Source organism: Amblyomma mixtum, chromosome 3 (assembly GCF_055824585.1).
Source record: "Amblyomma mixtum isolate Tamu chromosome 3, ASM5582458v1, whole genome shotgun sequence".
Classification (NCBI taxonomy): Eukaryota; Metazoa; Arthropoda; class Arachnida; order Ixodida; family Ixodidae; genus Amblyomma; species Amblyomma mixtum.
Window position 1 is genome coordinate 385,825,917 of NC_143014.1, and position 27,148 is coordinate 385,853,064.

The 27,148-nt window shown below is 48.0% G+C and overlaps 1 protein-coding gene across 1 annotated transcript in view; it reads right to left on the minus strand.

The window, feature by feature from the left end:
* Positions 1–20,256, minus strand: part of LOC149357087 (uncharacterized) — a 277,693-nt gene extending 257,437 nt beyond the window's left edge. Inside the window, exons 1-2 of the mRNA XM_089576502.1 lie at positions 20,247–20,256; positions 19,471–19,649 (exon numbers count right to left, since the gene is read on the minus strand). Coding sequence (XP_089432628.1) covers positions 19,471–19,649; positions 20,247–20,256 — 189 coding nt within the window. The remainder of the gene's footprint in view (positions 1–19,470; positions 19,650–20,246) is intronic.
* Between the last annotated feature and the right edge of the window lie 6,892 nt (positions 20,257–27,148).

Consider the following 27,148-nt stretch of genomic DNA (forward strand, 5'->3'; position numbering starts at 1 on the left):
GTTAGTATATATTCCTTTTGTTCGAGTAATGCTAACTCGGCAGATTTATTTTTACAAAACCCAAATTGATTAGGTGACAAAAGGTCATGTTTATCAATAAAATCAGACAACCGTGTATACAGAACTTTTTCAAAAGCTTTCGAGAAGATTGGGAGTATTGATACTGGTCTATAATTTCCTAAATCATTGCGGTCTCCTTTCTTATACAAAACCGTTACTTTGGCTATTTGCATTTGTTTAGGAAATCTGCCCGTAGTAATGCATAAGCTAAATATGTCTGCAAGAACAGGGGCAATAACTCTTATAACAAGCTTGACTGGCCTCACTTGAATGCCGTCAATGTCACAGCTATGGCTGTTATTTAGGCTTTGTACGACTGATATAACCTCCTCTGTCGTAACTGGGTTCAGAAATATTGTGAAATATTTGGCCTAAGCTTTACGCAATTTTTAAAAATAAGCTTTTTTAGTAGACGACAGCTTTTTCGACATAGCACTGTCAGCGGTGTAGTATATCAGAATATAGCAAAGGCGTGCTAACTAGCAGGCTCGTTGGTCAATATTGAATAGTTAACTTTTTAACAATTACCGTTAGGCTCCTTAATCAATGAGGGGCGTGTAGCCGGCCGTAATGAATACCAATATGAGTTTTTGGAATTTCGAAAACTCGGTTACCCTCGGCCATAGGCCGACACACTCACTCATTAGTGCACTCATATCACCTGACTAACACTCACGGACGTGAGTGTGAGTGAGTGGTCGTGTGTGAGTGGACGTGAGTGTGAGTTCGAGTGAGTGCATGTGAATGTGAGTGGTCATGAGTGTGAGTGAGTGGATGTGAGGGCGAGGAGAGATGAGTGTGAGTAAAGGTAAGTGGACTTGAGTGATGAGCAGATTTTATGGTTTACGGTTTATGAGGGTTTAACATACCAAAGAGTAGATGTGAGTGGCTGTGAGTGGACGTTAGTGGGAGTGGATGTGATTGGCGGGTGAACACGACAGACAAGTTTCCCACTTTTGTTTCTCGACGATCGTATCCGCTCAGCTCTTTTCGTTCTTACAGCCGAGCCAAGCAAATATTCACTCCCGAGCGCATTTGAGACAGCATACAATATGACATCATGCCGGTGTCTTTGGACGCCTAAAGCAAAGGATTCCGCTGGCGTGGGAGTAGCAGCCTTTCGTTGATGTGTGCCTTACTAGCTCACCGTTGGCACGGGCCGAATATCTTCGCTGGTGCAATGAGCCGCTACGGGATGTGTCCGATCCTGTGATGGAATTTCGAATTGCCACTACTAGAAAGGTAGATGTCTCTTATGACGCCTTCTACACGGGTCGGGCTGATCTGCGCAGAGTTTCAATTTTTGCTGCTGAAGACATGCCTGCCCGCTTCTCAGCAATAACTAGAGTAAGGTTTGACCTTGATGACTGCAGTGGACGCGTAGGTTTTTTCTGTGCCCGGGTGTGTGCATTGTAGAGCTCTGCTCTGGTCGTAATTTTTTTATTAGACCGGATCCGGAACCGGTGGAGCCTTCCATTGCCGACTCGATGAACCTGACCTACTTGGGCCGGCTCTTGAACTGCATAAGCGCGGCGGAAGCCCGGAAACGACGCGAAAACCAAACGCGCTTTTAGGTAACACCAGAGGTTCTCGTTTCCATCATGTACTGGGAGGAGCCCTATGTCGCAAATAAGGCATGTGGTTATTATTTCTTGTATGCATATCACCAGACATGGTGGTGCTTTGACGCTGAGGAGATAGTCGAAGTGATAATATTTGATGTTATAATATGCTCCCGAAATGCTTGTTTCGTGCTGATGGTCACAAAACGTTGAGGTGATTTTCGGCAGTGGTTTCAAGGTGGCCACCAAATTGGCCGCATCCTTTTCGATTGGTTTGACGTATAGTTCGAACTTGATTGCTCTGTACTTGGGGAAGGGATCTAAAATATAATATCTGCCAGTAGTGTTATATTTTTGGTTGAGAAAAGACTACAAAAGAAAAGCAGTAAGTACAGGCAACTGAAAGCTAAGAAGGGTGAAGCTACTTGCAAAATTGTTTGTTCCGCCTAAAAGTATCCTGCAATTGAAAGCTGCTGTTCAAACTACCAATACTGAGAAGGCAGCGAAAAAAAAACACGCGACGGTCACCATAGCCAAAAATGTGGCAAAAAGAGAACAGGAGGGTGGCGGCGGGGGTAGAAACGGGTGGCGGTAGGGGGGCACAGAGGAAATTTTCATAATTAGGTCGAAGGGTTCAGATATTTGAACACTGAACTTCTCATAGAACAGCAAAGAGCTGAGGATTAAGCTACCCCACGCTCTTCCTCAGCGTGCAAAAAAAGCGTTTTTTTTAAGGTTGTGAAAAGGCTCTGGTCTGCGTCATGTACGCGTAACGCAGGCTGCCCTGCAAAGTCGAAGAATGCAAGCAATCTTTCGCTCTTTCGCTGCACGTGTGCAAGGCGTGTTTCTGATTTGTAGGGCCCAATACTCGGCACTGGCGAGTGAACTGGGCGTGTGAACGAGATTATGTTTTATCTTGACATTTTCAATATTGTAAGTGGAATAACTTCTTTTTGCGCTCGCCTGTTTCAGCAATTCTGCCCCCACTGATATCTGGAGAGCGTGAGGAATCCTTTGAACCGAATGGATTTCCTTTAAAAACTCCGCGATAGGGTTTTTTCTCAGCAACGTTCGTTTCAGAAGGGCACCCATTGCAAAATGGCTTAGAAGTTTTCTGCATATGTATTCTTCCGCGAACAACGTTTCCTCGACCAACAATGCAACGGACTGCAGGAGAATATCTAGGTGCAGTGTTAGCACACTCCCTATGCCTATGCAGGTCTCCCGCACAGCTCTCAAGCAAGGACACCGCGCAGGTTTCTCAAGCCTTCTTCAGGCAGGAATTATGAGCTTCCCAGACAACATACTGCAATGTCCATATGTCAGTCATGGGTATCTGCCCTGGCTAAACGAAGCCAGCCCTGCTCTTAACTATGCCCCAAAGTAAACGCTCGAGGCAGTTGTAAAGTGACTGATAACGTCCACTCCCCTTTGGATCCTTTTCACCCAGGAAAAGTCTGTATTTGGGGCCCATTCCAGCCATTTTCGTCTGCGTGAGGAACTCGCTCGAGGTTTCAAAAACACTCTCGATTTCCCACGCAGCGAAAAGTATTCATAGTCGTCACTTGGCTCTATGGTGTTCATGCATACTCACACACACGTCGTTGTCAAGGAAAAACTTATTATTGTTACTGGAATACTATTCAGAAACGTGTCTAAGCATCTTAGCTGCTGACGCTGAACAGGCACTTATCGCCTCAGCAGCAAGCGCGGAAACACACGTGCGTAACATTGGTTCCGGCAAGATTCGTGATAAGTGAACACTTGCTTCGAGCATCGAAACAGAAAATTGACCAAAGAGACCGAATGAGCACCGGGCGGCTCACCACTACATCTGTGCGACCCAGGCTATTCTAGGGGTGAGTGAACGTTAATGTTTTGAGTGGGCATGAGCGTAAGTGAATGATAGTGAGTGGACGTGAGTGTGAGTGAGTGGTTATGAGTGCCAGTGGTAATAAGTGTGAGTGAGTGGCTGTGAGTATACGAGCGATCATGAGTGCTAGTTTGAGTGAGTGGTTGAGAGTGTGAGTGACATGAGTGCGAGTGTGAGTAAGTGGTTGTGAATGCGAGTGATCATGAGTGTGAGAGGTCATCAGTGTGAGTGAGTGGTTGTGAGTGCGAGCGACCATGTGTGTGAGTTTGAGTAAGTGGTTGAGAGTGTGAGTGACATGAGTGCGAGTGTCAGTGAGTGGTTGTGAGTGCGAGTGATCATGAGTGTGAGAGGTCATCAGTGTGAGTGAGTGGTAGTGAGTGCGAGCGATCATGTGTGTGAATTTGGGTGAGTATTTGTGAGTGACAAGAGTGCGAATGTGAGTGAGTGGTTGTGAGTGCGAGTGATCATGAGTGTGAGTGGTCATAAGTGTGAGTGAGTGGTTGTGAATGGGAGTGGACATGAGTGTGAATGAGTGGGAGTGAGTTACAGTGAGTGGTTCAGAGTGGAGTGACATGGATTCGAGTGCGAGTGAGTGGTTGTGAGTGCGAGTGCGAGTGAGTGGGAATGTGAGTGAGTGGTTGTGAATGTGAGTGAGATCAATGTAAGTGCGAGCGGCCGTGAGTTTGAGTGTGATTAAGCCAACCCTCATGGCGCTGAGATATGCCCTCACCGCTGTGTCCCTCCAATTTTGGCTACATCGCGCGAAAACGCATGCGCTTTCGAGAAGCTTGCAGGCAAAGTAACCTCTCCAGTGCACGTCACTCGTCGAAATGGTCAAAATTTGTTAGGCCACTGCAGCAAAGTTAACCACGTTTTCTGAATTGTAAAAAGCGATATGGATATAAATTACGGTCGGCTACACGCTTCTCGAAAGTTAGAGAGCCTAACAGTAATAGCTATAAAGTTAACTATTAAATATAAGTTTACCATCCTGCTGTTAGCGCACCTGTATTCTGATGTACTACACCGTTGGCAACGCTATGCCGAAAAAAGCGCTCTTCTAACTCAAAAAGCTTAATTTTAAAAATTGTGTAAATTCTGAGGTGAAACGCCCTGTATATTGAGGCCTTCTCTAGAAGTTTCTTTGAGGGAACGACGTCAGCAGATTTTAGGCAAGCGTGGAAGCGGTTCACATGTTGGCGTATAACTACTATGGTATAGACCCGCTATTAACTCACCTGAAGAAGATTCTTTGTTGGTTGGATGCCTGAGTAGGCTGGTAGGAACTGAAGCCTGAGCTCTGAACACCTCTGGGTGACGTGTATGCCGCAGCTGTCAATGTATTGCTGCGTCTCGGTGCAGAGAGAACATAGGTCCCTTCTCGGGGTCTCCACATTTCGGAAGCTTGTGTGGGAAATCATTGCTAGAGTATAGATGTTGCCCTTCCAGTCGGTTTCTACTGCGGGATACAGTACACCCCAAATATCCAGAAAAAGTTAACAACCACGGGCTAGCGCCATCTAAATTATAGAGAGTGTTGTGAGGAAATTTGACAAGGTAAGTTGCTGGGTGAGTTGGTTCCGATATTCTATGACTACAGCGCAACGAACGGGACAAGAAGGACACAGGCAGAAACACAACAAAGCGCTCTGTTGTGTCTCTGCCTGTGTCCTTCTTCTTGCCCCGTTCGTTGCGCTGTAGTCATGGAATATCTGAGGAAATGTTTCCTCCAAGTGCTCAAAGTACAGCCGACACACTAGGCCACTGGTGCAAGCTATTGGCCGCAGTGCAAGGGATATATTTCTGAAAACCATCTTTTCGATATGTCCTTGACATCGTTTCATGTGAATACTGGCTTCACTTATACATTAATGTAACTATAGCACACGAAAACGTGGTAAGGTTTGTGTAAACTCTCTTGTAGCTTGCGGTTGGCATGGATTTGAAAGCACAAGCAATATCGCAGAAGTAGCCGATGCTTTTTATTGAACCATGTCTCAGATAAGCAGATATTGTAAAATTTCGAGTCAATTGTACAATCTCGTCATGGCTTAACCAGTGATATCAGTTCGTTTGATTGTGGCCGTCTTGTAAGCTAATGCTCATTTGTAGGTTGTGCTGAGGGCGCGAGCAATATCTATCACTGTTTGGGAGACAACGTTTCCCTCAAACTGCTTAATAACGCCGCTGGGGAGATCCATGGACGGGCGGAGAGGCTTCAGCATTGCTCTCACGTTGGACAGTGCGAAGTTGCTCAGCCTCGTTTCTGCGTAGAAGACACGTTGAGGCACGAGTCAGAGAAAAAAATATGCGCCCGCTAAACTTTCCTTTACTCGCAGCGTAGATTAGTTGTAACAGAGTCTTAAGATGGGCATGTAAAAAAAATGGCTGAGGCTTAGCTAAAGTTAAGCCCAGTCAAATGCGAAGCATATTGATGGCTAGGCTTGGTAATACATGGCTTTCCTTGGTTGAATACTTGGTCATTTTAATACAACCACTAGAAGCGTTCGTCGTGGGGGAAGACAACGGCATGGCTACAGCGGACCGCCGACTAACCCCGAGACGCCCGTTGGGTGAGCGCCTGGATTGCCACGGAAGCCGCGTCCGCCTGCCCGGTGGAGCGAGCGTTTCACCTTCACCGAGTGTGAACGCGCGTTCGAAATGCGCGGGAATGCCCCTCGAGGACATTCCGGCGTCTGTGCGATGGCATCGTTCTCCCTCTCCCAGCGCGTGACGGCGATCTGTCGTGATGTCATTGTGTCACGTGGTGTGACGTCACTATACCACGTGGTCTGCACGGCGTGCAACCGCAGCGACGGCACAAGTTGGAGCCCCGTCTCTCATTAAAATTTCACCAGCGCTGCGACTAGGAACAAGAAACAGAGAAGGAAGACAAGGACAAGCGCTACTAACAACTGAAAGTTTATTTGAAAAAACACAGATTATATGCACACAACTGACAACCCAAAGCGCCTGCGCTTCCCGCAAAAAGCACGCAAAAGAAAGTTAAGAATCTAGATACAAAATTTCACATTCATGTAAGTCGTTTGGTAGACGTTTGGTAGACGTTTGGTAGACGTTTGGTAGAATGAAGTCGTTTGGTAGACATGAAGCACAGGAAAATTCCGGTAATGATAGAACGAAGTATGCGGTAATACCTTACATTCATCAGTTATCCCATAGCCTTAAGCAGATTGGCACTAGATATGGGGTTAAAGTGCTCTTTTCGGTCCCTAATAAACTAGGCAAGGTTTGTGCTATTGTTGACAAAAGAGCCCGGGAACATAAGCAAATAAGAGGCAAAAGAAATAATGCATGCCAGGTGGATCATGAATCACCCTTTGTGCCATGTGCAGAGGGAGTGGTATATGACATACCTTTTAAATGCGGCAAGAATTACATTGGGCAAGGCGGGAAATGCATAAATACACGCTTACGTCAGCATAAAACCTCTTTGAATGGTGCTCCTTCATCAAATCTGTCCCTTCATTACAGAGATTGTCATCTGAACAAACCCGGTGTGTCTAATAAAAAAGCATGCTTTCCACTGCTTAACAGGGCAAAGATTAAATTCAGACATCCACATCACCTGACTAGGGAGTTGTGTGAAGCCTATCACATTCACAAGAACAGCGACACGTGCGTTAGCACACCATCTGTAAACTTACATGAATGTGAAATTTTGTATCTAGATTCTTAACTTTCTTTTGCGTGCTTTTTGCGGGAAGCGCAGGCGCTTTGGGTTGTCAGTTGTGAGCATATAATCTGTGTTTTTTCAAATAAACTTTCAGTTGTTAGTAGCGACTGTCCTTGTCTTCCTTCTCTGTTTCTTGTTCCTAGTCGCAGCGCTGGTGAAATTTTAAAGATGTACCAACTAGCTCAAACCACCATTTTGCTCCCGTCTCTCATCTGTCGTGACGTCATTGTGTCACGTGGTGTGACGTCACCATACCACGTGGTCTGCACGGCGTGCAACCGCAGCGACGGCACAAGTTGGAGCCCCGTCTCTCATCTGTCGTGACGTCATTGTGTCACGAGGTGTGACGTCACCATACCACGTGGTCTGCACGGCGTGTAACCGCACCGACGGCACAAGTTGGAGCCCCGTCTCTCATCTGTAGTGACGTCATTGTGTCACGTGGTGTGACGTAACCATACCACGTGGTCTGCACGGCGTGCAACCGCAGCGACGGCACGAGTTGGAGCCCCGTCTCTCATCTGTCGTGACGTCATTGTGTCACGTGGTGTGCACGGCGTGTAACCGTGACGAAGGGCTTGGGTTACCTATTGTAATATGGTTCGCATAAAAAAAGCACAGCCATTGTTCCTTTTCCCGGGAAAGAGTATTCCTCTTAAAACATTTCTTGTTAGCGCTGAAGGCATTGTACTTGAAGCAGGCATCATGCAAGGCTGGAATGCTGAGAATAGGAGGATTCTTATTTAGCTTCGCTACTGTTTTGCCGAAAACATGAATATTGCCTTCGAATCGGCAGCTGCACCGTGATGTTCTCCTATGCGCACAGTTGAAATGATATTAATGCTGCACTTTTTGCTTTCTCAAATAACTTAGCGCAAGTGTTAGGCTGGTATGGAAAATATGAGAGCATTTCTTCGAGTTTTGCCGCGAGAAGCATCGTAATGCTATGGCTAAACCCACGTTTCATTCCCAAAAATAGCCAAGCCGGATCCCCCCCTCTGCGTGTTCCTGCCACAGCCGTCTTCACTTAAGCCATTCCCAAAGGCAGTGCGGGGTTCTGCTACAGTGGTGCTTCTCCGAGTACGCGCTCCCATGCGACCACCTGAAAAGAAAGATGGCGCCCGACACAACGAACGAAGACACTGAGTCTAGACGACTCCTTTCTACAATTTCTCAGAAACTTCGTAGTTAAAGAAAAATTCGTCTTGGTCCGGGATTCGAACCCGGGACCACCGCTTTACCGGAGCAGTCGCTCTACCAATTGAGCTAACCGGGACGGCAAGCTTATGGTAGGGCGGGAGCGAATTGATCAATAGCTCGAAGTGGGAACTGTTTGAATCCCGGACCACGACGAATTTTTCTTTAACTACGAAGTTTTTGAGAAAGCTGTTAGCTTTCCTCTGTAACCGTTGGCTGCGCTCGGGTGGATGTCAATGAGTAATTACTCCGTTATTACAAAGGAGTTTCTCCGACAAGCCTTGGCGACGGACACGAGTCCACACCCAGACTTAGTCACCGGGTTTGTAGTCAACCTGTCCGTGGCGGAGGTTGTAGCGGTGCGCATCGGTGCTCTGCTGTTGCCCGATATGCACGCGGGCCAGCTGACTGGCTTCTTCAGCACGTTAGGCATATTTTTGGTCGTCTGGGGCGAGTTGGTCATCCTCTTGGCACGGGAGCATGGCATCAAGCATGCTCTGCACTTGACGTCCGTACACAAGGCGAAATGGGGTGAAGCGCGTAGTTTCCTGCAGCGCGATGCTGTAGGCGAAGGAGGCATACGGCAGGACCGCATCTCACGTTTTGTGTTGGCCATCTACGTACATGGAAAGCATGTCCGCAAGGGTCCTGTTCAATCGTTCGGTCAAGCCAATGCTCTGCTGATAGTAGGCTGTGGTCTTGCGGCGCGTTGTGCCGCTCAGCCGAAAGATGTGGTCGATTAGCTGCGCTATAAACGCCGTTCCTCTGTCGATAATCACGTGCGAAGGGGTGCCTTGTCGCAAGACGATGTTGTGCATGAAAAACTCCGCGACTTCGGAAACTGTGCCGCGAGGGATCGCTTTGCTCTCGGCGTAGCGAGTCAAATAGTAGGTAGCAACTATGATCCACTTATTGCCGCTCTGCAACAAAGGGAAAGGGCCGAGGAGGTCCACGCCGATTTGGTCGAACGGAGCGCGAGGGGCTGTAAAGGGCTTGAGAGGCCTCGCCGGCTTAAGCGGTGGCGTCTTCCGGCGCTGGCGAGCTCGGCAGCTTTTAACGTAGCGTTTGAAAGCAGCAGAAAGTCGAGGCCAGTACATGTTCCGCACTCTGGCGAGCGTTCGTGAAAAGCCCAAGTGGCCAGACGTGGGCTCGTCGTGGCAGGTGAAAAGAATGTCAGCTCGAAGATTGTCTGGAATTACGAGAAGATAAGGTCTATCGTTGCCTCTCGAATTCTTCTTGTACAAGAGACCTTGCCGCAAACAGAAGGAGCCAAGACGTTCCAGAGAGGTGGCGAGGTATAACCGTATCGCTACCTTCAAGGGTGTCAATGAGAGGACGAAGGTCCACGTCCGCCAGCTGCAGGGTGATAAGGTCGGAGACGGTGAGAGTACCGAGGAAGCCTCTGTCGTCATCCGGTGCTGCGTCGCTAGGATCGACTGGTGCACGCGACGCTGTGTCGCCGTCTTCGTGTCTGCGGTCAGACTTGTAGACAATAGTTATGTCAAATTCCTGGAGCCGTAAGCTCCAGCGTACCAGGCGTCCAGATGGCTCTCACAAATTTGCCAGCCAGCATAGGCAGTGGTGATCGGTTACGACTTTGAATGGGCGGCCGCATAAATGAGGGCAAAATTTCATGGTGGCCCACAGGACTGCAATGCATTCTTTTTCAAACGTACAGTAATTGCTCTCGGCGCGGGGGAGAGCGGGGCTAGCATAGGCGGCACCCTTTCAAGGCCGTCTTGGTGTTCAACAAGGACAGCGCCAAGACCGATGTTGCTGGCGTCGGTGTGAACCTCGGTATCGGCCTCTTCGTCGAAGTGCGCAAGAACGGGAGATGTTTGTAGCCTCTGGCGGAGCGTAAAGAAAGCTGTCTGTTGCTCAGTGGTCCAGATGAAGGAGGGGGTATTCCTGGTGAGGCCCGTCAATGGCTCGGCAATCGTGGCAAGCAATAAAGCGCTGATAATACGCGCAGAGACCCAGGATGCGTTTCTTATCGGTAGGAACAGAAAACGTGTGACAGCGGTAGTCTTTTTGGGGTCCGCCTGCACTCCTTCAGCGCTCACAACGTTACCCAGAAATTTGAGCACTTCGTAACCGAAATGGCACTTCTGGTGCTTTAGGGTAGGGTCAGCCGAGCGGATGGCTTCGAGGACAGCCTATAGGCGCTGGAGATGTTGATCAAACGTTTCCGAAATAACGACGACGTCGTCCAAGTAAACTACACAGCATTGCCACTTCAGGCCGTTGAGGACGGTGTCGATCATCCGTTGAAACGTAGCCGGGGTGGAGCACAGCCAAAAGGAAACACTTTGAATTCATACAGGCCACCTGGAGTCAAAAAATCGTTTTTTTTGCTGTCCCGTTCGCTACTTCAATTTGCCAATAGCCGCTCGTCAAGTCAATGGATGAGAAGTACTTAGCGCGCCGTAATCTATCCAGCGAGTCGTCAATGCGCGGGAACGGGTAGACTTCCTTTTTAGTCACACTGTTCAGTTTGCGATACTCAACACAAAACCGGAGAGTGCCGTCCTTCCTAACAAGGACTACAGGGAAAGACCACGGGTTTTTGGATGGTTGAACAACGCCATCTTCAAGCATTTCCTGAACCTGAGTTTGGATAACTGCCTGTTCTTTAGCAGAAGCACGCGCTGGCTGCTGTCGTATAGGGCGAGCGTCGTCATAGGTGTTGATGAGGTGGTGCGTGATGGGTATTTGACGAACGTTCGAGGAGGTAGCGAAGCACGGCTCGATTTCTAGCAGCAGTTGCTCCAAAGCCAGTCGTTGTTCCCGGGACAGGTGACAGTTTATGTCGACGTTTTCAGGGGAGGGTTCGTCAGTGCCGGCTGACGCGGACGCAAAACAAACAGCAATATCGACAACAGGTTCGGCAGAAGGGACAGCAGTTCCTGGAAAAAGGTGCCGGTACTGCGGTAGCAAGAGCTGGCGAGGTGGGTAGCGTTACTGGTAGAAAAGGTGATGATTTGTTGGCGGAGGTCGATGACGACACCATACTCCCGCAGAAAGTCAATGCCGATTATGAGATCTCGGGAGCAACTGCCCAGAACGACACAACTGACGACGAACGTAGATCCGTGAATCTGAACGCTAGCCGTGCAAATACCCTTTGCGGTGACAAGGTGGCCAACGGCAGTACGAAGATGCACTACAGGACAGGGAGTAAGCACTTTTTTCAGAAAAGTGGCCAATTTGCCACTCAGTATTGAATAGTCGGCCCCGGTGTCCACTAACGCATTGGCTCTGTGACCGTCGAGAAGAACAGATATGTGCAAAGAAACGTGGCTGTCTAGGTCGTATGACGGTGTCGTCTGTTCACGGTCGGAGCGCACCGGCAGCGACGGGAGGTCTCAGACTAGCGACGAAGGTCGCTAGTCTCAGCGTTCCCGGCGAGGGCTGGGCGAGCAACCCTCTGCCGCTCGCGTGGAGTTGGGGGGGGGGGGGGGGTTCGGGCATGAGCGCCTCGGGGAAGATGAGCGCGACTGATGCGGCGCGCGGGATGGAATTCTCTGTTCCGCAAGGAAGTCTTCAATGGCAGAGGCCGGTGGCCTAACCGGGGTTTGGGCGAATCGGCTTGAAAGCCCTGCAGACCGCGGCGCCGATAAGAGCAATGGCAGCAGAAATGGCCTGGTTCTCCGCAGTGAAAGCAAAGTGGCCGGTTGTCAGCTGTGGGCCAGACATCGGCCTTACGCAAGGGCGCTCGGCGATCGTCGAAATACTGCACTGGTGGCACTGAGGACAGCGGTACAGGAGGCGTTACTGGAAACGGTGGTGGCGAAGCGGCAGCCGGGCGCGTCGGAACTTCGGCATAGGTCGGGCGGTTGTAGTCTCCTGGTAGAGGTGATATTTCGATGGTCGGTCCACTGAACGCCTGTTGCACCTCCTCGCGAACAAGAGCAGAAATCGAACCCAGCGCAGGCTGCGAAAGGCTGCAAAATTTGAGAATCTCTTCACGCACGATGGTGCGAATCAGTTCTCGCAAATCGTCAGGGTGGCTCCCGGTGGTTGCAAACGATTCGGTGACTGCAGCAGCTTGCACGGGCTGGTTGTAAGTCACAGAACGTTGCTGAAGGACCTTTTCAATCGTTGAGGCCTCGGCAAGGAATGCAGCGACGGTTGATGGTAGCTACGCACGAGACCTGCGAACAACTCTTCTTGGACGGCACGTATCAAATACCGGAGTTTCTTTTTTCGGGTATGGCCGGATCAGCTTTCCTGAAGAGGAGTGTCATTTCCTCAGCGCACATCTGAACGCTTTCGTTGGGCAGCTGGATGCGGGATTGTAGTGCACGCTCAGCTGGTTCGCGATGATCTACACTGATGTAGACCTCCAGCACCCGATGACGGAACTCTCGCCACGAGGTTAAAACGTCTTCTCTGTTTTCGAACCAAGTGCGAGCCGCATCCTCGTGGCTAAAGTAAATATTTACTAGTCTGGCTGCGTCGTCCCACTGGTTAAATGTAGATAAGCGTTCAAAGTTAAGGAGCGAGTCTTCCACATCCTCAAAAAGTTGCCTACGGAACGTCTAGGGAACCCGCGAGGTCTGCCAGGTGTAGTGGGATGGCGTGGCAGCGGCGATTTGCAGAGGATGAGGAGTGGCTGTCGTCATGGCGCCGCTCTCTAGTGGTTCAACCTCCGGAGGCAGTCCCTGGTTCCTCCGACTGAAGCGATGTACCGGGGTGTGAAGCGGTACAGGGCTGGCGCGACGGCTGCCTTAAGGGGTCTCTTGCATGGGCTAACGGGTACCCCGCACACCCACCAGATTGCTACGTACTTGTTGACGATGGGTGCTTTAATACCAGGCAGGAAGGGAGGCAGACAAAGCCAGGCAAGCTGAGGCAGCAATGGCGACCGATCCCTGACAGCGCGACCGCTACTCCGTCGTCGTCAGCTGTATGCGTCACCTGGATATACTAGGCGGCAATATTGCCGCTGTTTTTTTAACAATGTCAGCTGATTTAGGGCATGCCTGCAATATGACTTTGCTTCCAGAAACATCCTGGCCTCCATAACCTGGCCGGAGGGTACGATCATATCTATGTATACCACGTGGAATCTTAGAACCTCTGACTTGGAGGAGAAAGCTCTTGCTTTTAGTAGCTGAGAGAGTGCAACAGTAATGGTGGGTGTTGAGCAAGCGGAATGCATAATATTCCTTTGTCGGAAGGCTGAAAAGAGTAGATCATATGCGGTATTGGAGAATTGCGCCGTGTCAAGTGTATGTTCTTTTTTTTTTGGTAACTGCACCAGCCGTTGTTGCCGGACAAACAAACCCAGACAGTGCGCGGGTTCACGTGACTGAATCCGAGAGTTGGGAAAGCCAGAGGAGTGAGGGAGAAATGGAACAGAAAAATGCAACAGAAAAAGCGTAGACATAACAGCGACAGAAGACGGAAAGCCTGTTCCAAGGACAAAAGCGCTGAAGGTTACTAAGCTCGCAAACTCTAGTGCAGTAATGTATTCGGCCTGAGTCATGCTTTGTCACTGACGCAGCTGTTGCGGCTCTCTATGCGTCAAGGCACTGTAAATGGTATTTAGGGCTGCCCAGTAATGACCCCAAGGTTATCGATAATAGTAGAGCAATGTATGATTTACTTAATATTTTAGCCTGCTAAATCTCTCCAAAGAACGGATTGCACAGCATGTTCGAGGAATTAAAGAGAACAAGCAGAGCAGTGGGTCTCAATATGTATATGAATACCCTTTTGGTAATGTCCAACAGTATGGGATAAGCACAGATGTTTACTATAGGGAGCGACTGATTGGATGCGGTAAGGAAACCTGTGCTGAAGACAAGCAGTCATGGCAGATTCTTACCTCACGGGTGCAATAGCTAGGACCAAAAGAAGGGGATATAATGTGTTTGGCTGTCTGGCACTGTCTAGTAAGGAAGAGCAGCTTCTCCGAATTCCTCAAATCGAAAGTGTATAATAGTTGTGTCCTGGAAGTTCTTCTGGAAGGGCGTCAGAAACTTGCAGGCTAACTGAAAGGCTTGTAAAGAAATTGATAGCTCGGCGAGATATATTAAACGAAGCAGTAGATGTAACATTTACAGACAGGAAGAGCGGAGAATGGGAGAGAGAAGAGAGGTTAGCTAATGACATCCAGGCCGATATCAAGAAGACAAAATGGGCTTGGGCAGGGCATGTAATGCGATGGAAAGATAAATTGTTATCCGATGGTCATTTAGGGTAATGGAGCGGACTCAAAGAGAAGGAAAAATTTGGGAATAGGCGGCACAGTTCTGATGAGAGAACGAGCTTAGCAAGTTTGTTATAGTAATGCAGCTGCAGCTAGGAGAGGACGAGGTTAATCGCTGACCTATAAGAAAATCTTTGTCCCGAGGTGGTCGTAGGTAGGCTGATGATGATGATGTTTGCTCGTCCTTCAGCTCACAAAGGCAGGATCAGAAACTTTGTTCCTATTCTGTAAATCTGGTAATTAAAAACTGCTGTTTAGCTTCGCGCGACAGTAAGTGAAAGCTGGAAATTATCTTCAGGCTCAGCGTATAACATTATATTGTATGCTCTTAGCCACACCATTTGAATCGATCTACACAAGGTTATGAGCGTGTTGGCGTGACATTCGTCTGCTTTTCATGTATGTGATTAGAAGCGTGTTGGGCTGCTCGCTCGTGCTGGTTAAGACTGCCTGAAGCAGCTCAGCCTGATGTGTCAAGCTCCACCGGGGTCGATGTCCAACCCCCGTAGTGGTCCGCATTTTGGAGACCCTTGACTACTTTTGAATCATCAAGCTCTCGTATATAGTGCACCACTACGAATAAATACACCTATATTTTAGCAAGAATATCAACCTCAAAGTGCCGACATTAAACTTTCGAACAGACCACTGCTGCTTTCGCGTCTTTTTGTATTTATAGAAACCTACAAGTGAGGTAAATGCAGAAAAATAGAGCCCCGTTACATCATATTTTGTGGCAATATATGTATTGTGGCTGGCGTCAAAAATTTCAACATCGCATTAGATTTCGAAAAGGCGCTTTAAAACTAGAAAAGGAATACAAAACCCGAAAAAAAGAGAATATCAGGCTAGGCCCCAGTCTTCATAACGAGTATTCATACTAGATATACCGGAAAAATGCAAGCATATATTCATCTTCGAGCATAGGACATGTATGCATGGATAACGTACCACCTTCGTTGGAGAAACCAGAAAAGACAAAGAACTTGTAGTAAATGTCACCGTTTTCGACGAGTACTTCAGCTACCGTGCGTGCGCACAGGTCATTGGCGATCACCTCGACGTCGTACCTAGCGACCAGGCCGTGGTAGCTTAAGTAGCAGGTCGTAAAAACAACGAGAGGTTTGGGACCAGAGAGGTTGCAGTCGCCTTTTCGCCGCACCTGAACAAAGAAAAGGTTATGCGCATAAAAATTATGCACATTTGAAGGCTCCAAAAGTTTAATGAATAAGTAATTTTCAAAACTAAGAAACTTGTACAGCTAGGGTTTGTACCTGGACTGGTTAACTTGACTGCCTGCTTAAAGCTGGATGGATTCAGCGCTGCTGCATCTTGCGATGCCCGTTATCTTGTAAGACAATGTTTTTTTTTTCTTTTCACACACTGCCTGCATATTATAGAAGACGAAAACTCATAGGTCTGTTGTATACTTGAAGATTTTTGGACGCGTTTTCTCCGAGTAAACCACAAACTTTGCACAGTTCAAACTGAAAAATAATGCTGAAGCCTGGCATAAAGGCTTTCGTACCATCCGAATGAAATGCGTCACTGTCAACGGTTATGCTACCCCTTAAGTAAAGCTACAACAGGTGTTCCTGACATGCCATGCTTTCTCGGCCATTAGCAGGTACCTTCATCTGTTGTCCGGCAACAGAGAAAAGAACGTAACTTAAAGGTGATATTTTAAACTTGCACTTTTCTGGAAACTGCAAAGAATGGAAAGTTCCTGCGCGAACACGGTGAATCTCACTGCCAACTCTTGCTTCCCGCAGCAAAATTTTAATGCTGAAAAGTTGCAGGGGAGTAAGCTAAGTGTATGACGCGATAGCGGTAATAGGTTAACGCCCATATATGCGGAATTGGTCATTCTTTACTTTACACGCACACATGCCTGGGATTCCCCGTGCCACTCCTGGCACAGTGGTGCAGCGGTGCGCCACTGACCTGCGATGGCAGATGTGGTGTGCGACCCACGTTGCACTTGCCGAACACAATTTAGCGACCAATCATTAATTTAACTGACACCTGCGACGGTGGGCAGGTTGCCGAAAATCTAGTGGGTAGGTTGTGACGTAGCAACACGGTCACGTTGCCTAGGTGCTCCACCTGCCCCTTAGGTGGCAGGTCGCTCGTCTGTGATTTTGGGGGAATTTTTCGCTCACTGTAAAGGGGGCCGACGCCAACAGCAGACGCCTCAGTTCAAAGGTAACACGGGTGCATCTGGTATATTTTCATAAGCCCTTCAGCGAGATGCTCCGAAGCGAGATGCTCTTCAGTTAGAGCTGCAATAGTTAAACAGTAAACTCTAATAAAACTGTATGACGTATGTGAAGTTCGCTGTACTTTCTGATGCGCCATTCAGACTCCAGCACAGGTTTGCGGCGTGAGGTGGCTACTTTGACATGTGCACCTGTCCCCGGTCGAAGGGTTACAAAATTGGTGGAACCGCGGACGGACGACGGAGGCTCGGTGGCTGCTCTATTGTTGCCTACGGCACCGCCACCAGAGCGCTCGTTCTGTCTTCGACTTGCCTTTCTACCACAGACATCTTTCCAGCGCGCAGCTTTGTGCAGTGTTTGAATGCCTTCAGTCGTCATTTTTGTGGCCAGTGGCCGTTTCCTTTTTTTGCACCTTATCGTTTCCCTATGTGTCAGTCATTCGTCCTGCTCACGTACACAGCTTATTTTGAGGAAGCATGTGTATGCTGGCCGATACGTACGCGATGAGGCGCCAATGAGTCGTCTGAGCTTTGGGTACTAAGAAGAGGACCCTGGTTAGGCTGTAGTTGCCACTAGGTGCTTGACCTCTCAGCGACAGCTTTCATCTCTTTATTATAAAGAACCCTGAGTGATTGTTCCCGAGGCATACGTGTGTCCCGTATGCACGTGTGCGGAAAGGGAACGTAGAGGAAGCCAGAGGTTCTGTTTGTGTGTGTGCTTGGAACCTATCCTTTCCCAAATATTTGGTTAGTCGATATCCTTTCCCCAGTCTTTGATTAGCTGACGTAAACTTTATTTTCCCTTCCCTAACCATCGATTGGTGAGAAGTGTCGCCTGATTGATTATTGGCTGCTGTCCCCGCCGAGCGCAGAGACAGAGGGCTTAAGTCTAAGCGCTCTCGGTTAGGGGGCTGATTTCGTCTAATCAACGTTCAGTCATGTTGTAAATATTTTTCTCCTTGCTCCTTTCTTCTTCTTTATTTATGTGTAAATTAATAGTTAACCTTCTATTCCTGCCGTCGAGTAATGTGATGCGAGTCCGAACCATCAATCTATCAAGAAACCTGATTTTAGCACCATCAAATGTTTCCTCACATCGCCACGTGAAGGGGAAACTCAACTACGCAGGTGTCCGGTAGAGTGTACATATACATGTACGAAGCCTGAGTGCGTGAGGAGTGAGAAGAGTAGTACCACACGGATCGGTAACTGTACCGATCCGATCAAAAAAAAATGCACAGTTAAGGGCAAATCACTGCTCACTGACTCATTCCTCACCCTTAATTTTACTTTTTTGGACAGTTATTACAGCCGTGCACGTTTGTTAAGGGTGCACATGTGCAGTAGTAGTAGTAGTAGTAGAAAACTTTTATTTAGATCTTTTAAGAGATTCGCGGATTCGAAGCCTCCGTCGTCTTTCGTGGCGCCGGCGACTTGAGGCTTCTCTTCAGCAAGGTTGGGCCCCTAGTCCAGGGCTCCACTGAGTCGCGCTGCATCAGTAGCGTGCCGCACTAAGGCCCTTTGGGCCGCGAGCTCGCTGCTGGTGAGCCGGCTCTCCCATTGCTCCGCACTCGGGAATTCGTGTTGGTGGAATGCTTTATTTCGTTCGCACTCCCATGTGATGTGGTATAGTGTGGGTGTGTCGCCGCACCAGGGGCAGTTTGCTCTGTATTGTGTTGGTGACATCTTGTTATAGATGTACAAGTTGGGGAAGGAGTTTGTTTGTAGCCTACGCCAGCCGACTGCTTCCTCCCTCGTGAGGGCTTTGTGTGCAAGATTCTTGCCTCGCCACAAAATGTCAGAATGCGTAAGGGCGCACAGGTGCTTCAAGGCTTTTCAGACGAGTTTTGAGTTGTACGACAACTCCACATCCAACATTATGTTTGATGTTAGAGGTCCCATCAAACAATAACTGAAGTTCGGTGCTTGAAGCAGAAGCAGTGACTTGCATCGAAATTCGAAATTAAATTGACATAGCACAACAGCGAATAACTACTGAATTGTGGCGAGTGGTCTAAATTGGGTGTATAAAAGCGAAGAATGCCGGCGCACAATACGCAGCTAAGGGGAGTACGGCCCTGGCGTGTCTGCCTGTTAATCTCTATCACTTCAACGACGATTTTAGCTGTTTTCTTTGGCTTCTATGGCGCATCTAATTTCGTGTGCTGTGCAAGAGCGTTTCCAGGAGGGTGGTTTTAAAGCAGTAAATTTTCTTTTTTTATTTTTGCAGAAGTTACTCCAAATTTCCGGAGCCCTTCACTACGGCGTCCCTCATAGCCTGAGTCGCTCTGGGACATTAAACCCATATAAACCTAGACCTAATCTAAAAAATGCTATTTGAACATACTTCTACTGATTATTATCCCGCGGAATCGGATAATTTACTCATCGCCTTTCCAGCTTCCGTTTCGTAGCGGGCGCATCACCAAATTACCAGAGTATTAAAAAGAAGTCGCTACTAGTGCAGCTGTATGCAAACAAGACCTGCGACACTGAGAAGCAATCGGCAGGAAGATTACATTGCAATGATCTCATCCCATTGTTTGGGTACTGTGAAAACACTCTAAAGGGTGCGAATTCCTCCACGGTGTACACCATGCAGCGGCAGAATTTTTTAATCACAGTGTATATGGGGCAAGTGCGCACCCTTCGGCGCAAATTGAGCAGGGTTCCATTTTGCAGGTAAAACTCGGCGTATCCAGAGACGGAGCCTGCGTGCTCCACGTCGAACCAGATGTCGTGCAGCGTAATCTGGTCCAAGCCGACGCTGCGCAACAACCGGTCCACGACGAAGTCGGAGCGCCAGACACTGGCCCAGGCACAAGCTGACGCACAAGAGAAAGGAGTTATAGGGGTGAGGGAGAACGTAAAGTTGGGTACGAAGGAAAATGACATTCATGTCAGTTCCTCTTTCTTGCAGTGTTGTCCACAACGCCACAACGAACAAGTACTCTATCGAGGAGCAAGTTCCTCATACAAATATTGAAAGAAATCCACAAATATGGCCGATGTCTAGCTCCCCGTTAAGCACTCGGTCGGTTCCACTGTTTGTACTAAGCATTTTATTCAGAACGAAAAGTTTGAAAACGGAATCAAAGCTGCGTGATCATTGCGTCAGGAATGTCCTTTATCCCCATTGCTGCTCTATACCAACACGAAGTAATTCTATTAGCTGTATTTGAAAATACCTCCGCGAGCGGATTATCGCTCCACAAGCGCTGAAGTTCGCTTTCATACGCATAGCTCCTCCAGTATAGCGTTTCGTTTTTCCTTCATTTTAAGGGAACGTTTTTTTTAAATCGTAAAATCACTGAAGGTAATGATTGCGCAGTGCACTGAGCTTCGTTACCTCTGTGGCTTTGGAGCTCTCATTGGCTGAGTGTCCCGATGCCCTTCATCAGCGCATACCATCGGCTGCGTACCTCTTAGCATAATTTTTTTTTCAAATCAAGCTTTATTTATTTTAACATTGTGATGTTGGGTGGGCACATACAAAAAGCCAAAAAGAGGCTTGACGGGGAATGTGCCCCCCTGTACAGGGCAGAGGTGGTTACATCAGTGGGGTAAGTTACAAATAAACAGTAAAAAACATCATGTGCTATCTGCGTGCAGCAGAGGTTAATAATTGCATAGGACCACTATACAGGCTTATTAATGAACAGAACAAATACAACAAAAAAACAGCAAATGCATCCAATCAAATTCTTTAAGACGGTCATTTAAGCACCACAGGAGTTATATGTACTCTTAAGCATTTGGGGAACCAGAACTCGAAGCATTTGGCGACCATAATTAGTGCGGGAGCGAGGTATGTACCAATCGTCATTAGCTCGCGTAATGTACGGTTTGTCTTTGGGCTTTAAGCGAGCTAGAATGTCGAAAAATGGGTTCTTGTTTCTTCGGTGGGTTTTATAACGACGAATTAATAACGTGTTGTAAAGTTCATTGACAGGTGTTATTCTTAATAAGCAAAAAAGCGGAGACATGTGGGCATCGTAAGGTACGTTCGCAGTAATGCGAATAACTTTTTTTTTGCAAGATTTTTCAATTTTATTATGTTTGAGAACGTTGTCGTGCCCCATACCAAATGACAGTGTATTAGATTGGAATAAAACAATGAATTATATAATAACACCTTAGGCTTCTGAGGCAATAAGAAGCGCACCCTGGAGATGATCCCTACTACTCTAGAAAGTTTACCAATGAGATGACTGATATGATTATTCCAGAGCATGTTCTCATGAAATATAACACCCAGATTTTTTATGCAAGAGACAATTTCTAATGTGTTGGAACCGAGTGTTAGAACAGGACTAAAATCAAGAGGTTTGTTTTTAGGGCGGGATATAATAGCCTTCGTTTTTGTCGCATTAATCTATAAAAATGAAGATGTGCTCCAAGTGAGTAGTTTATCAAGCATCTTGTTAGCCCTTTCTTGTAGTTCAGGTACTGTGGATCCAGTAAAAAAAATGCTCGCGTCGTCCGCATAAATAATATATGTGGCAGTTTTGTCAATGTTAATTATATCATTGATGTACAGGTTAAATAGTAAAGGTCCTAGTATGCTGCCTTGCGGGACGCCTGCGCAAACAGGTTTTAGGTTTGAAGAATAGCCATTGATGGTTACCTGTTGCTGGCGGTGGTTAAGATAAGTTTGAAGTAGTTGCAAGAAAACGCCTCGGAATCCGTAATGTTCAAGCTTTGAAAGTAGTGTAGCGTGATGTATTGGTCAAAGGCCTTTGAAAAGTCAATAAAGATGCCTAATGTATATAATTGTTTTTCAAATGAATCCAAAATTATTTCTTTTTGAGCTTGGAGGGCTGATTCGGTAGATTTCCCTTTCGTAAAACCAAACTGAGAGGCTGTTATGAGGTGATGTTTGTTAATAAAACCGGTCATCCTATCATGTATTAATTTCTCTATACATTTCGAAAAGACTGGAAGATAGATATCGGCCTGTAATTTCCTAAATTATTTTTTGTCTCCACCCTTGAATATTACAGTTACTTTAGCGGTTTGCAGCCCTTTTGGGAAGATACCTGACGAGAAAATTAGATTGATAATGTATTCCAAGTGTGACGCAATTATCTCTAATACATACTTCACTGGCTGAATCTGAAGACCATCTACGTCACAGCTGCTACTATTTTTTACTGACTGGACCGTCTCAATAACTTCTTCTCGGGTGACGGGAGTTAAGAATGCACTCTCACAGATATTGGGCCCCATATTGTAACGTACTTGTTGACGAAGGGGGGCTTTAATAACAAGTGCGAAGACAGACAAGGCCACGCAAGCTGGGGCAGCAAGGGCGACAGAGTCCACACGGCGCGAGCCCTTCTTCGTCGTCGTCAGCAGCTATGCGCCACCTGGCAATGCTAGGTGGCATTATTCCCCCTCTTATGAAAAAAGAGCGCTGTCGACGAAACAAAAAATAAACAAGAAACGAGCAAAGTTCCGCAAGTGAACCGTTCCAAGACATCAACACGTCTGCGTCACCGAGTATAGTACGGCTTAAGCCGTACAACGTGCACAATGTCAGAGCTGGGCTGTCGGCGTCGGGGTTGCGCAACACCGTCCGGAACCACTTCATAGTTTACGTCACTCACACGCCGGATCACTCTGTAAGGGCCAAAATAGCGGCAGAGCAGTTTCTCGCACAAGCCTTGGCGACGGACAGGAGTCCATACCCAGACTTGGTCACCGGGTTTGTAGTCAACCTGTCGGTGGCGAAGGTTGTAACGGCGCGCGTCGGTGCTCTGCTGTTGCCCGATGTGCACACGGGCCAGCTGACGGGCTTCTTCAGCAGGTTGGGCAAATTGTTGGGCGTCTGGGTCGAGTTGGTCATCCTCTGGGCACGGGAGCATGGCATCAAGCATCCTCTGAACTTCACGTCCGTACACAAGGCGGAACGGTGTAAAGCGCGTAGTTTCCTGCAGGGCGGTGTTATAGGCGAAGGTGACATACGGCCGGACCTCATCCCAAGTTTTGTGCTGGACATCTACGTACATGGACAACATGTCCGAGAGGGTCCTGTTCAATCTTTCGGTCAAGCCATTGCTCTGCGGATGGTAGGATGTGGTCTTGCGGTGCGTTGTGCAGCTCAGCCGAAAGATGTGGTCGATTAGCTGCGCTGTAAACGCCGTCCCCCTGTCGGTAATGACGTGCGATGGGGCGCCGTGTCGCAAGACGATGTTGTGCATGAAAAACTCCGCGACTTCGGAAGCTGTGCCACGAGGGATCGCCTTGGTCTCGGCGTAGCGAGTCAAATAGTCGGTAGCAACTATGATCCACTTATTGCCGGCGTGCGACAAAGGGAAAGGGCCGAGGAGGTCCATACCGATCTGGTCGAACGGAGCGCGAGGGGCTGTAACGGGCTTGAGAAAACCCGCCGGCTTAAGTGGTGGCGTTTTCCGGCGCTGGCATTCTCGGCAGCTTTTAACGTAGCGTTTGACATCATCAGAAAGTCCAGGCCAGTAGTACATGTTCCGCACTCTGGCGAGCGTACGTGAAAAGCCCAAGTGGCCAGATGTGGGCTCATCGTGGCAGGCGAAAAGAACGTCAGCTCGGAGATCGGCTGGAATGACCAGAAGGTAAGGTCTATCGTTGCCTCTCGAGTTCTTCTTGTACAAGAGGCCTTGCAGCAAACAGAAGGAGCCAAGACGTCGAGAGAAGTGGCGAGGTATAGCCGTATCGCTACCTTCAAGGCCGTCAATGAGAGGGCGAAGTTCCGAGTCCGCCCTCTGCCGGGTCAGTAGGTCGGAGGCGGTGAGCGTACCAAGGAATCCGCTGTCGTCATCGGGCGCTGCGTCGCCAGGATCAACTGGTGCGCGCGACAGTGTGTCGGCATCTTCGTGTCTGCGGCCGGACTTGTAGACAATAGTGATGTCAAATTCCTGGAGCCGTAAGCTCCAGCGTGCCAGGCGTCCAGATGGGTCTCGCAAATTTGCCAGCCAGCATAGGCAGTGGTGATCGGTTACGACTTTGAATGGGCGGCCGTATAGATAAGGGCGAAACTTCATGGTGGCCCACACCACCGCAAGACATTCTTTTTCAGACGTGGAGTAATTGCTCTCGGCGCGGGAGAGACTACGGCTAGCATAGGCGATAACCCTCTCAAGGCCCTCTTGGTGTTGAACAAGGACAGCTCCAAGACCGATGTTACTGGCGTCGGTGTGAATCTCGGTATCGGCATCTTCGTCGAAGTGCGCAAGAACGGGAGATGTTTGAAGGCGCTGGCGGAGCGTAGAGAAAGCGGTCTGTTGCTCAGAGGTCCAGACAAAGGAGGTGGTATTCCTGGTGAGACGCGTCAACGGCTCGGCAATCGTGGAAAAGTCCGCAATAAAGCGCCGATAGTACGCACAGAGACCCAGGAAGCGCTGGACAGCTTTCTTGTCGGTTGGAACGGGAAAGCGCGCGAAGGCGGCAGTCTTTTCGGGGTCTGGCCGCACTCCCTCAGCGCTCACAACGTGACCCAGAAATTTGAGCTCTTCGTAACCGAAATGACACTTCTGGGGCTTCAGGGTAAGGTTTACCCAGCACCTCCACCAAACTGTAACGTACTTGTTGACGAAGGGGGGCTTTAATAACAAGTGCGAAGACAGACAAGGCCACGCAAGCTGGGGCAGCAAGGGCGACAGAGTCCACACGGCGCGAGCCCTTCTTCGTCGTCGTCAGCAGCTATGCGCCACCTGGCAATGCTAGGTGGCAATATGTTCTAAGTAGTGATAAGAAGGACTTGTAGAAGCCACAGATAAGAAAAAATCGTTAAAAGCATTTGCCAACTCAGATTCGGAGAGCATTTTACCATTGGAAATTATCTCGGTAAAAGTCGGCTTTCTGTTCTTATTTATTAAATTATTCAAACGTTTCCAAACAACGTCCGTATTTCTTAATATTTCCGTATTAAATAGGCTGTTTATGTAGTGTCTCCTCGCCTTTCTTAGTATGGTGTTCACCTTATTTCGGTAGCTTTTAAACTTTTTAAGGTCCTCCGTGGCTTTAGTATTCAAGAAACGTTGATAAAGTGCATTTTTTCACACGAATTCCGGTTAAACATTCTTTTGTTAACCATGGTTTTCGTGCTTTTGGTGTCCGTTTTCTTGTTTTATACGGAAAGCATTCATCATAAATATCTTTAAAGACTTGAAAAAATGCGTTATATGCTTCCTCGGGATCAGACGCAGTTTAGACTGCATTCCAGTTCGCCTGTGCCAGTGTATCAAAAAAATGTTGCAAGGTTTTTTCAGTAATATGCCGGAACCTTACAGGATAACACTCCTGAGTTGATGTTTTAGGTGATAAGTGTTTAGACAGGAAGTATATAGGTAAATGGTCGCTGATGTCAGCCGCTATTACCCCGGATGCCTCTTGCAGTTCTTCGCTAACATTTGTGATGAATAGCCGCCGCGGTGGCTCAGTGGCTATGGTGCTCGGCTGCTGGCCCGAAAGACGCGGGTTCGATCCCGGCCGCGGCGGCTGAATTTCTTTGGAGGAGAAATTCGAGGCCCGTGTACTGTGCGATGTCAGTGCACGTTAAAGAACCCCAGGTGGTCGAAATTTCCGGAGCCCTCCACTACGGCGTCTCTCATAGCCTTAGTCGCTTTGGGACGTTAAACCCCATAAACCAACCAACAATTTGTGATGAATACGTCTAGCAATGTAGGGTTGTCACCTTGAACACGTGAACACGATCTTACACGTGTAAGATCGAGCCCAACAGGCGCAGATAGGCTGCTTAGTTGCGCGAGAAATATAGATTTGATCAACTCAAATTTTCTCTTTCTGTTATTCTCTGCAAAGTGCGTACGCAGCGCAAGTTTTTCATTCTCTCCTGTTGAATGCGTAAAACGGCTCAAGTGTTTTTGTGATGTTCCTATCCTTGGTGCTCCAGCCGGACTCAACAGTCTCAGTGAGTGCGCGACAGGAGATTTAGTTTGTTTATTTATTTTTTACGGCAGCTGATTAGCAGTTTTCTCTCCTATTAAAACATCAGTGGCGCGTTTCTATGTGCTCTCATCCCGATGGTGTTAAGTAGAGCCTGTATTTTTCATTACTTCATGCTGCACTCATAGAAATACTCGGACATACTGCAAACACGGTGCACTCTTTTGCAAAGTTCTGTTAATGTGACTTTGCGGAGATTGCTTTTGCTAAGAGAATGAAAAAAAAAGTTTAAAAAGGCTGAGATCACTTGTTTCCAGGCTAATTAGCGTGCAGTCAGGCTTGTTTGTAGGAGTGCCGCTATTCATACAGTAGTTCAGAATTGGCAACAGTATTGAAGAATCAATAAGCCTCAGCGGTAAGCACTGGCTGTAGTTTTCCGTTCCCACCATACGTAGCATTCCTCACGCTCACTACAGGCGCCACTCGCGTAATTATTGGCTTTTAGTACCTCGTGGGATTTGAAGGAAACTGCAGGCTATCTGTTCGTCGTGAGTAAAGTATGAAAGTCTTTACACGACTATACTAGTGCATTGTAAGGTGGCTGGATGGCTCTAGCGGCACGGTTCGGGTGGACCTCGGCCAGCTCGTTTGGGCGCTGAACAAGCCACTGTGTTGCCCATCGCTCTTCTTCAAGCTGTGCAACCGCGCTTGGTGCCCGTTTCTGCCTACTTCGTGCCCTTGTTTTCGGCCGCATAAAGCTACTGTTGCTGACATAAGCCCTGCTTTGTTTCCACGTCCGATGCGCATCGTGTTGCCTGTCTGTACAAAAGGTGCTTCTTGCCGTACACTCATCCGCCTGGGTTATGGGTAAATACCACTACTATCGCAGAGCGGAATAAATAAAGGTGACGTATGTTGCTGCTGGCTTTTTGCTTTCCATTTTGCGTTTGCAGGGTGCAGGAAAAGTATGATTCAGCAAAGATGATGATTGCGACGACAAACTTGACGTCCTTAGCCACTCTGCTTTTTTGTATCAGTGGCGTAGGCTAGGCTTACTGCTCTCATAAAGCATTTACTGGGCACACGAATAGGAGCCATATGTCACAAGTGATGGGGTACAGTTTAGTTGGTAGTGGGCGGCTACATTGGCAGTTCAGTTAAAAGCATGTTCTTAACACAGACTTCTTTAATGCCGTGCTGTACTACACGACAGTATATATCACTAGAACACACCGATAACTTGTTTTACTTCATTCAAGAAGCTGTCGAAGCAGCTAAATCTGTTTTATCGTTACATTCATGCATATATTTCACAGGAAACCAGCGTTTCCACCAAATAATAGCCTTGTACATCACATGGCCCAATTGATATCAGTTTGACTGGTGTGAAGTTAATGGCGCTTGTAACATTCTGGCCAGCGTTTTGACAGGAAAAAAT